We start from the raw sequence: 11,440 nt of genomic DNA, 5'->3' as shown, positions 1-11,440 counted from the left end.
GCTTGAGCCTGTCTCAAGCTAAAGTCCTCCTGTTCCGCAACGGATATTGCTTCTTCAAGCGTATCCAGTTCCAAGCGGAACAGGTGGGTCTTTACGGGACCATCCGTAAGACCTTGCATGAACACCGTAATCAACGTGTGTTCATGAACTGGGTTATTAGTTATACTACTCGCTAAGAGTCGTATGTGCTGGGCATATGCGTGAACATCACGCTTGCCTTGCTTGGGTTTCAAAAGCTCTGAACGAGCTCTGAACTCAGCCCTTGGCGGTTCAAATGTCTGTTTGAGCCGGGCTTTAAGAGCCTCTAGCGACCCAAAGACGTATGGGTCGCGCAACTTAAGGCCCAATGCCCAAGTTTTGGCACGACCTGCCAAATTTGATTGAGCGAATGCGACTTGCATTTGCTCGTCAATGATGTGACGTACTCTTATGGCATCGTCCAACTCGACAAACCATCTCAAAAAGAAGTCTTCTTCGATTCCCCTATACTTAGGGATGTCAAACTTTAAAATATAGGGACGACGCGTTTGCGACATCCCAGATACAGGGGTCTGTACCTGTTGTAACCTCAACAGTTCCGCCTGTTGAGAGCCTTGCTGATTCAGCAAGGCTACTTTTTCCTTCATCTCGTCAAGTTCATGTTGTATGAATTTGGCGATGGTTGGGTGGAGGGCGTCTCTGTCCAAATTGGACCGAATTACCAAAATTACATCGTTTTTTACGGCCGAACTCATTCGTTCAACCGCACTCCTTTCTATATCACTTGGAAAGGAGTAGCTTTCAGGGGAAACGTATTGCGTATTCCCACTATCATCTAACATGTCCATGTTAGATGTGGGAATTGTGGTCCTTGGACGGACTACAAAGTGCTACAAGGTGTAACGGGGCACTACGACTTGTACTGCTTCAGTACAAGTCCATTTCGCACTGCTTCAGTTGCGAGTGGTGCCTCACGTTATTTCACGTACACTAGTACGTGCAGAGGAAGACTTCTCTTTAAGGTAACTAGCTTAAAGAGGGGTAAGTAAAAACTGTATTAATATAATTAAGTATCTCTTCTATGTATCTTGTGAATGCTAACTTAAATGTAATCTAATATCAAACATGCAATTGAATTTTTATCTTATCTTAATTGTATCTCTCTTTTGTTTATCTCTACAGCTGATTAGTCTGCGGAATAAATAGATATAATGGCCTATACCTGTTTATGGATAAGAATTCTGAACATTACTATATAAAGCAATATCCTCCAAATATTATCTACCTTTTCGATGATATATTAATTAACAACCTTTAAGTGTTAATTTCATGTAACTATACACCCGTTACAGGAGGACAGTCTCTTAGCGTGGAGCAGTTGCTTCGGTTTTTGACCGCGCGAGCCTATTAATTCTGAACCGGAGCTTGAGCATACTTGTGTTGGCTTGAGAGACGCCGGAGAATCTCTTTGCATCCCACTTTGTAATTCCTTTGTTTGTAGTAAAAATTTCGTGAGCTATCACAGTCGCCATTTTTTGCCATTCTGTAAAAGTTCCTCGACATCGTACAAAGGAGCCATAATCCTCGACATTGGATAAGCTAAAAAGTTATGGCTAATATTCATCAGAATTTATATTTGGTTTTTTTAGGCAAGTCTGTAATTAAATACCATATTCTCGATGTTTGCCTTTTAAGGCGGTTCTTCGAAACGTAATTATTCAAAAGAGCCAGCCAGGCATGGTAGAGCGAAATAGAAATTAGCAGCTTAACTATTTTAGCTAATCAGCGCGTGAGAATTGATAATCAATTGATGCGGTGTCTTAACTACATTGACGTCAAGACGTGGGATACATCTTCCTCGGAATGGCATCAGCTTCTGCTTCAGATACCAGACCAAGAGCAAAAGCAAGTGTCTCGCTTCGTGTATGCAAAGGATCAGAAACTAGCGCTTGCCAGTCGTTTGCTGCAGCGACAGCTCATTCACAACCTGTTTGGAATAAAATACGACGCTATTAACATTGCACGCACACCCGAGGTAGGGTATAATAATAATAATAATAAAATAATGCCTTATAGAAATTAAAAAACTTTTGTAGAATAAACCATATTGGAGTCGCCCTACCCAGACATCTGCGCCTGCGTCCTGGAATTTCAACGTCTCGCATCATGGCACCATCGTGGCCATCGCTAGTGATTCTCGTGCCTTGATCGGCGTGGACGTTGTGCGGCTCAGTGATCGACCACGTAGCAAAACGTCTATTATCGATTTTTTTCGCGCTTTTGAGGCGCACTTTAGCTTACGAGAATGGGACTACATTCGAGGAACCGCGTTTCCAAATACCGAAGATGACCAATATGCGCGGTTTTATGCTCTCTGGTCCCTAAAAGAAGCGTTTATTAAAGCAATTGGCATTGGTTTAGGCTATTCCTTACAGCGGGCCGAGTTTATTCGCACTAATTCGTGTCAAGAAGATCAATGGGAGCTCTTTCTCGATGGCAAGCGGTCAAAAGACTGGCAGTTTCGATCCAAGTTAGTCGATTCGGAGCATTTAGTAACCCTTGCTTACGGACCGTTCTCGGCAATGTGGAAGCCCGAGACGAGCTCAATATTTCCTGGAAACTCTCTCTTTATCGAGCATTCCTCGACTGACACAAAGACGTCTCCAGTATGGCAACAGTGGAGTATCAAAGACTTGCTGCAATCGATAAAGAGGTAAAGGAGGGGTCATTGAAAAAAAAAAGAGTTTTTATTGACTTTTTTTTATTGTTAAGTGGCAAAGACGCGAGCTCTTGATCGTTCAGTGTACGGCTTTAGGGCGTTGGAAACAGCATTTTGCGCACCGTGGGCTTGAGATCATAATAGATCTGATTCAGACGCGTGTCGAGAGTGTTATCACATATAATCTTGCCTTGTTTTGCATACAAAATGACGCCACCAGCCTTGGATTCGGGTAGCATACCTTCTTCCACCTTATTAAGCGACACTTTGACTTTGCTCACATCCAAATCCGCTTCCTTTTTCATAATCGCAATGTATTTCTCCGTCGCGTCTTGCACAATTGTCTCTGCGAGAGGCACGTCTTGTGCACGTACGGCCACGACTACATCCGTTTCAATCAATTTAATCAGACCTTGGACAATCAACTCACGTAATAGCGTCGTGTTTTTGTCGTCGGCGGTCGTATAGCTCTTTAATTGAGCTTGTCCATCTGCAAGGAGCGTCTGTAAGAGCTGGTCTCGCGCAATCATCTTCTGTCGTCGCGACGCACCAATCTCAGCCGAGCGTGCACTACAACAAGTAGGATACACGTAGTATTCAAAGCAATTAAAGAAAGCCATTGGAGGTCGTACGTACATGCGCTTGTTAATCTCGCGCTCCTTTTCCTTGCGTGTGAATTCTTCTTGGATTTTGATTTTGGCATTGTGGACAAGCATTTGCTTTTCCAAGTTAAAATCATGCTCTGTCTGGATAAAAGGATCGAGCACTTGTGTGTTGATATGACGAAGACAAAGGCGAGAAAATAAAAAAAAATTACCTTGATGCGAATCTCATTCGCCTTCTCGTGCGCCTCCTGCAGAATGAAGTTGACCATTTGCTGGATTTGTCGATCAGCATCTGATGCGTTCATAGTGAATGTGTGTTTGGTCTTTCTTCTAGGCGCTCTGCACGGACACGAGGCTATCTAGTGCGCTCGCTATTCGAATTTTACGATCTTCGCGTTCCGTTTCGGACTTAAGAAAATATTCCTTCATTTGGTATTTTTACAATTATTAGCACTATGTTCCGCGCAAAACTGACGTCGATGGGAGCGACCGCGCGAAGTCGTTCGAGGCTGCAGCGGCTGCTTGCGACGTCAGCGGGATCAGACGTGGAGAATCAATTGTTTTTAAAGAGCATATCAGAAGATCAGGCGAAGCAAGCGCTTGAGCGCAGCGCTGCGATCCGCGCGGACCATCTCGCAATCAAGAGCGAGTTTCCAACGAGCAGTCAGGGCGACCACGTGGTCAGCACGGACGAAGCGAATCGCAAGCGCATCATTTATCGCAGTAAACAGCGTGGTTGGCTTGAAGTGGATCTACTTCTCGGCCGGTGGGCGAGTGAGAACGTCATGAAGCTCACGAGCGACGAGCTGCAGCAGTACGAGGAGATATTGAACGAAGAAACGATTGACATTTTCAATTACATTTCCGGCAAGAATCCTGTACCTTCAAAACTCGACACATCGATGATGAAAAGACTACAAGAGTATTGCCTTACGTCCCCACTTGGGAAGGCCTCCATCGACGGGTTTGCCGAAAACAAAAAGTTTATGAGCAACTAAGGCTTACGAAATAATCTCTTTTATTTTCTCTATCGTAAACTTAGTACGACGAATATTCTTTAGTCGGGTTCTGATTATTCGTTAGAAGAGGGTTTAGTGGGCCGGCAGCGGTAAAAGGATAGATGATTTAATGCCATCGCTAAACATATTAAAAGCTGGCGAGACTCTTGTGGTAAGAGCAATTGACTCTCTTGGAATCGCACAACGAGCCGTAGTATAAGATGAAACGGAATTGGGAGCTTCATATCGCGAAAGAGTACATTCTTGTCGTTTGTAGCTGGGAGTACAAAGCCATACTCTATTAGAGTATACTCGCTTCCATTATACGTGTCCTTTCGTAATGTAGCATTTACCACTTCTTGGTACACTGGATTAGTTGCTCGAATTTGCACATAGGAATGTATCGATTGTTCTAGGATCTTGACTTGGTTTGTCATAAAATCAATGAGCTGAATGAGGTCGCTCTTCTCAAACACGTCGATCACAATGCTGCGATTCTGTTTCATCAACATGATCGTTTCATGATTCGTGTCTGCGTAGTACGAAACCAATTCGTCGAAGATAGCAACACGCCCGTTCATGTGCTTTTCATATACATGCAACGGGGAAGGCGGTCCAGGATCTTCACGGATTGATAAGTTGATCGTGCCTAGCAAAGCATCGGCAAATTCATCCACATCCCGATCAAAAGTTGAGAACCAGACTGTCGAAGGACCTTGCAAACCATGTTTAAGTGCTCTTTGCTCGGCTTCGAATGCAACCTGAGTTGAATCCTTCAATGCCTTCAGACGCAATTCTCGTTTTAATGACGAATTCAAGTTAGTATCCGCAAAGGTTTGAAGCAATGGCATCGTTGTCAACGGTGGGGTGTACACTGTCACTCCAGATTGTAACAGACACGGTTGCTCAATTGAGCAATTAACACTGGAAGCATTTCGCTTAAATGAGGCGTTGTTTGGATCCTTGTCAACGGTTAGGTACGAATAAAAGTGAGTTAGCGCCGTGTAGACTTGACTTCTTGCAACCATTTCTAGCTCAATATCCTTTTCGTCATCAAAACTACTATTTGATAAGTCACCGCCATTCGCGCTATTAACTTCTTGCAGAAATTCGGCAAGCGACATAAATATCGAGTGCGATGTATTTGAGCGACTGGTGAGTCGGGGAATACCTGTGTCAAAGTAAAATTCCTGCAGCCGCACTTGAATCTGATCAAGGGCTTTCATATCATGAGGTTTCATTGCTTTCTCACCTTGAGAAATATTTTTATTAAGCACTTGAGTTAAATTTCTGTCGCTAAGCGGTATCGATGAATTATTGGCAGTGTCGAATGAACTTTTGAGTTGATGAACGAGCATGCGAGACGATCGAGTGCTAGTCGACTGAACGCACTTTGGTGCACAAGAAACGCTTAAGATTTCATCGACGTCTTCATCATCCATGTCAAGTGATTGTATAAGCTGCGACGCTAGAGCTCTCGCTGTCGCAATACGTGAAGACCATAGCCACGGGTAGCTGTCTGCTGGAAATGTTGGAGGTGGTAAATCATCTTGGGTGTAATACTGATCCGAATAGCCTTCGTACGGCACAAAGGCTGATGTATATTGTGCGTAGTGTGCTGATCGCTGACTTTCTCCATCGTATATAAACGGGCATGTCGTATTTGGACGATCCTCTTGCTCTTGTGCGTTTGCAATCGCTTCGTCTGACAATGTAAGATTAAATTCTTTTATAATCTCACTAGAGTTCATGAGTTTTAGACGCTGAGTGAAGAGCTCGTCCTCAAAGTACCCCACATAATGTTTCTGGATAAGGTTCCACGCAACACGACCTAAAGACTTAATGAGCGGAAGCGCTAAATTATCTGCGGCAAACATTCCAATTGCTTTGTTGCGACGGCGGCGAACGTTGTCAGACCGGATGGACTTTCCGTAATCCATTGGCGATACGAGATTGTACATTAATAATCGAGGAATGTCCTTCTTTAAAGTGTGACGGCCTTCGGGTGAGAGCACCCAGCGAGAAATCCATGGCGTTTTGGCTTCGACTGCATCCCGAAAGTTGGCAAAGCTTCTGACGCCTGAATCGTTGTTCGCAACTACTTTACCGTTTGGTAGACGCTTCCAGAGCGATTGATTTTTGTACGGATGATCTTCCGCCCAATAATCTGTGGCGCTCATAAGTATCCCATTCGTACCACTTACATTCGTCGGTAGCGACACTGGCATCGTGAAGCTTGTGCTTGTATGATTTAAAAGCAGTATTAAGAGCAGTATCAATACCACTGGTGGCACAATGCCCCATTTAATTTTGAACAAAATGGGCGTCCTCATGTGCACTTTAGAATCCTTTCAACCTTTCTCAATTTTCAATGAATTGCTTTGCAAATTGTCTTTTGACAGCTGATGGCCTTGTGATTGTGAAATCTGATAGAAAAGACCTTTGGCCTGATTCGTCTCTTACAACTAGTCAGCGAAGAGACAGAAAATACTGAGAGTTGATTCACAGAGTTTTTATTTATTTGTCTTATGAATGGTAATCAAGCAAATTTGCTATCGCATTAACATTACGACTCTGTAGAATCTCATCAATTAAAACAAGTACGACAATTTTTGAGAAACAATCATTCTGTATTTATTGCGTTTCTGCTAGCTGGTAAGTTCGTCTATAATCACAAGCAATAAAAGGAATGTCAAAATCGGATAAGGAATAGACCAATTCGAGGCACATAAATTTACACAATTACCCTTCAAGCAAAAGGCGGCCGCAATCTGGTAAACACGTATCGCAAACTTTTTTTTTTATAACAAAAACTATTGAGGCTCTCAGATTGGTAATAATTTAAGGATCTCTCTTTTAAATTTTAGCCTCGAAGTGGGTGCGCACACTATTTTCACATTTGCACTTGGCGATGCGATACACGCAATTTGGATTAAAAACATTAAGAACATCGACTATTGATGGTTTTAGTCCAAGTCGGGCAGTGTATTGCATTTTCGTGGTATTCAACGTGATCATCCATGATTTGTCATCTTAAAGCAACTTCATACTCTATTGACTCTTAAAGTTTGGAAAGAAGCCAAGTTTGCAATTGCTTGAAGTGTCACGGTAAGGCAATAAATTTGCAAAGCTTATACGAGACTCCTAGTAAAGGAAATTATAACTAGCAATGCAGCTAGTTCATTACACATTCGGACAGCTGTGCCTCGGAGGCCTAAGTGACGCTTTTTACATATGGACGAATTTATGTGGCTCCGACCACTGTAAGAATATACGAATAAAATAGAAACACTTTTTGGTTGTCTGAAATATCTTCATCTTACTTTTGGTTTTTCGTTACGCGCTTCGCTTCCTCTGCGTGATATTCTCGTCAAAAGTGTGGCGAATCCTAATCGCACCTATTGTCAATGTAAACATTTTACAGGATTAGCGCGAATGTCAATTTAAGAAATTGACGAGTGGGTCAGCTGTAATAATTTTGTGAAATACTTTGTTTTGGAAAAAGCCCGGTTTATTTCAATAATATCGATCTAGCATTTCGTAGACATAATGGAATTAGCATGACGCTGATAGTATTATCAGGATGCTGTTCCGTTTCTAATAAGACCTTATTTTAAACATGACCCTTAAAGTCATGTCACTGGAAGCGCGGTGTAGTATGCATTACTAATACGTTTAAACCAGGCGTCGTAAGAATGGCTGCTCGACAGTGTCTTCACTATAATAAAGGTCTGCTTGCAATAAGCTTCTTGCTACGATTTACAGAAACACCTTCTAACGCCTCAAGCAAAGGCATTGCTATTCTTCAAATGGGCTTTAAGCGTAAAATAATGGTTGGAGAGACTCTCTCTCGTCGTCGCGGACAGGCAGTCTGTAGAAGACTATATGTGCCATCCGAATTATACAAATTATAAACTGCTGCATAATGTCACCACCATTCTCTCTATTCCAAAAATAAAAAAGAACCATGCAATGTATTTCTGTCAAATTTTATTTTCAAAGCAACGGATCGACGACGCTTTAATTATTAGCAATTTGCTATTATGTATTCTTTAGCTCCTGAAATAGAGAAATAGTACTATCGACAGATTGTAAGATTATTACATCAAGCGCCTTTTCGTCCCAACGTCTGCACCCCTATCTACAGAATAAGAATGAAGTAGAGCGTATTGTGACTTGCAATACAATCCGACGATAATTTAAATTAGAAAATTATTTGAGACCGTTGCTACGTTTTTTTCTACGGGATTCTAAAGCTCGTTAAGTATGTCGATTTGGTACAGCCGCAAAGCGACTTTTTAAACATTAGCAGCTGGAGGCTACAACTTTGCGAGCTATTACTTGCGGTGAGTTTAAACGACAGATTTACATAAACTACAATGACAGAAAGAGCCACACTATTTTTGCAAAAAGCTGGCACTAGATCGAGAAGTTAGGTCGGGGGCTATTCCCTTTTTTGCGACGTAAGTATACAAAGCCAGCCGCTAAAAAAACATGGCTGCGATTCAGCCTATGACTCACCATGGTATTTCTTTGTGCTTTGGTTTAGCAATTAAGTGCATAGCACCGCTCTCTTGCCATAACCTTGCAATGAAGCTTTTAAAGTCATTCTTCATTTGGCCGCAAAAAGCGCACACAGTGCACACCTCACCTTCCGTGTATTGCAGCTATCTATCATGAAAGTCGTTCAACAAGTGGCTACAGCACTTTTGACGCTGTCATTGACGGCAGCATCTATCATACCTACTGAACAAATCTTCAGTCCTACAATCGGCGGTAATAACGACTCCATGTCCATCGTCAAGGATGCGAAATGGTACTGGAAGAACGATCATCTTTTCACCGCCGAGCACTTCGAATTTTTCGAAAATTTCAAACCGAATGATGAAAATCAAACATGTTCCAGCGATCGACATGCCACTCCGTTTAACAAGCAAGTTCGTGGTGCGAATCTCGGTGGTTGGCTCGTGCTTGAGCCATGGATCACTCCGACCCTTTTTTATCAATTTCTCAGTACGCAGGAACGCTATGGCGACAAAGCGCCTGAGAAGACTGCGATGGACATGTTTACATTTTGTACTGCTCTTGGGAAAAAGGAAGCGAATCGTCAACTCCGTATTCACTACACAACGTGGGTCACTGAAGCCGATTTGAAAGAAATGGCACAAGCTGGTGTGAACTCGCTCCGTGTGCCAGTTGGGGACTGGATGTTTAATCCCTACGAGCCCTACATTGGATGCACGGAAGGTGCGATCGAGGCTCTTGACCGTGTTGCTGACCTCGCAAACAAGTACAAGATCGACTTGTTGCTCGATATTCACGGCCTCGTGGGTTCCCAAAATGGTTTTGACAATAGCGGTATGGCTTCGTCCGTCAAGTGGAAATCAATTGCCAGTACTCATACCTCTGATACTACGACGTTTGAACACTGGTCGCTACGCTCGGCGGAATGGGCAGGTGAGTTTGATCCGGTCACGAACTCGTACAAATCAATCAATTACGAGCACTTGAATCACTCGCTAACTACCGTGACGGCTATTGTCGATCGCTATGCGAACCATCCTGCCATCCTTGGTCTCGAGCCTGCTAACGAGCCATGGGAACACACACCCATGGATGTTTTGAAAGACTACTATTGGAAAGCGTACAAGCGCGTCAAATCCCGTGCACCTCATTGGAAATTTGTAATCCACGACTCGTTCCGCTTTGGCGTTCAATATTGGTCGCAATTTATGCGCGGGTGTCCGGATATTGCTCTTGACACGCACATTTACCAGGCATGGCATTCCCCTGGCACGAGCACAGACTACTTTTACGATGCTTGCCAACGTAAGCTTCCCATTGCCAGGATGGAGAATGCTGTGATGCCGGTGATCGTCGGGGAGTGGTCCCTCGGAACGGATAATTGTGCCATGTGGCTCAACGGCTTCAATGACAATTTACCTGGCTTCCCCAACACTCAATGCCGTATGACAAAGTGCCCGACGCATAGTACCTATCTCGGAGATGATTTTCCAGGCACTCCACTGGATACGTCGCGGCCAATTCAAGGTCCGTATGGCACGGGTCAGTCCGGTCCGTCGTTCGGAGACTGTCCTATCACGAGTAATACTTCATTTGGCCAACAGAACGACGACGATGAGCGAGCTTTTGCTCGCAATCTAAATCTTAAAAAGCTCAATGCGTTTGCAGTCGGTCACGGCTGGTACTTTTGGAATTTCAAGACCGAATTCGGTTCACGCTGGAACTTTTTGGACCTTGTCCGAAAAGGAGCGTTTCCAACGAATGTATCCAGCTACCATGCAGACGATGATGTGGCTACAGCCTGCATGGATGAGGACGAGGGTGTCTTCCTCTGTACCTCTAAGCGAGGCAAGCGTCACGATGACCTCGAAAAAGGATTAGAATTTGCCTGTGGTGGTAAAGTGGACTGTACCGATCTTGATACCCGCTTTAGTACGATCGAAGAGCGTTGTGATTACGTGTATAACGAGTATTGGCATGCTCACCGCGAAGATGGAGCTTCGTGTGACTTTGGCGGTACAGCACAATTAGTATCCATCTCAAGTTTAAAACGGACCGATCAGCAATTGTTCGTTGTTCCCTTTTCTGACAAGGGACTACTTCTCATTTGGACACTTTTCGGTGTCGTAGTGGGCTTCCTTGGGCTATATCTTCGGATAATTGTGGTGCGTCACAGAAGACGTCAGCAATATTCTCCATTAATTGGAAATACCCGGGTCAATGCTTAAAGATTGTTAGAGTGTACATGCTGATAACTGTTTGAAATGTTAATTGATCCTTAAATATTGAAGTCGTTGTCAGCAGCATCTTTTGAAAATAACTATATTATGTGACAAAATAAAAACACACAGACAATTCTGTTCCACAAACATGCCCGTGTAATTAAAGTAAACAGCCGTCAACTATTTTAAAGGTTTGATAAAAAGGAGCTCTCATCGGTGACCGAGGATTCAGTTCTCAAGGTCGGACTTCTCCATCGTCAGAAGTTGAGAAGCTAGCACAAAGGTTCAATAGTGTTGCACACTTCTTTCGTGCTCAAATGCTGTGGTCCTGTTAAGTAATCTTGAGATGATATTTGAGCTTAAATTCTAAAAAAGTAAATCATTAATAGCATG

At 43.3% G+C, this 11,440-nt stretch overlaps 3 protein-coding genes across 3 annotated transcripts; 2 read left to right on the top strand and 1 right to left on the bottom strand.

Moving 5' to 3' along the window:
• Positions 1-1,656: 1,656 nt before the first annotated feature.
• CCR75_002905 (uncharacterized protein) lies at positions 1,657-4,547 on the bottom strand. The gene is made up of 3 exons (XM_067961002.1): positions 3,516-4,547; positions 3,335-3,444; positions 1,657-3,268 (listed from the first exon to the last, which is right to left on the bottom strand). Exons 1-3 carry the CDS (start codon positions 3,606-3,608, stop codon positions 2,791-2,793), a joined length of 681 nt encoding a protein of 226 aa, XP_067819834.1. The 5' UTR covers positions 3,609-4,547; the 3' UTR covers positions 1,657-2,790.
• On the top strand, positions 3,759-4,301 carry CCR75_002906 (uncharacterized protein; the record flags this gene model as incomplete). The annotated part of the gene is made up of 1 exon (XM_067961003.1): positions 3,759-4,301. The coding sequence occupies one exon, from the start codon at positions 3,759-3,761 to the stop codon at positions 4,299-4,301; it is 543 nt and encodes a 180-aa protein (XP_067819835.1).
• Positions 4,548-8,977: 4,430 nt separating the features above from the next.
• On the top strand, positions 8,978-11,053 carry CCR75_002904 (uncharacterized protein; the record flags this gene model as incomplete). The annotated part of the gene is made up of 1 exon (XM_067961001.1): positions 8,978-11,053. The coding sequence occupies one exon, from the start codon at positions 8,978-8,980 to the stop codon at positions 11,051-11,053; it is 2,076 nt and encodes a 691-aa protein (XP_067819833.1).
• Positions 11,054-11,440: the final 387 nt, after the last annotated feature.

The sequence above is a fragment of the Bremia lactucae genome, linkage group LG18 (assembly GCF_004359215.1).
Source record: "Bremia lactucae strain SF5 linkage group LG18, whole genome shotgun sequence".
NCBI lineage: Eukaryota > Oomycota > Peronosporomycetes > Peronosporales > Peronosporaceae > Bremia > Bremia lactucae.
The sequence above is the reverse complement of the archived record's forward strand: the minus strand, read 5'-3'. Positions and strand labels throughout refer to the sequence as shown.

Coding starts and splice junctions, on each gene's coding strand:
- CCR75_002905 (XM_067961002.1), bottom strand. CDS start 3,608: ATGAACGCATCAGATGCTGATCGACAAATCCAGCAAATGGTCAACTTC. Junction 3,445..3,515: donor CGAATGAGATTCGCATCAAG/GTAATTTTTTTT, acceptor CCTTTTATCCAG/ACAGAGCATGATTTTAACTT. Junction 3,269..3,334: donor CGCGAGATTAACAAGCGCAT/GTACGTACGACC, acceptor TACTTGTTGTAG/TGCACGCTCGGCTGAGATTG.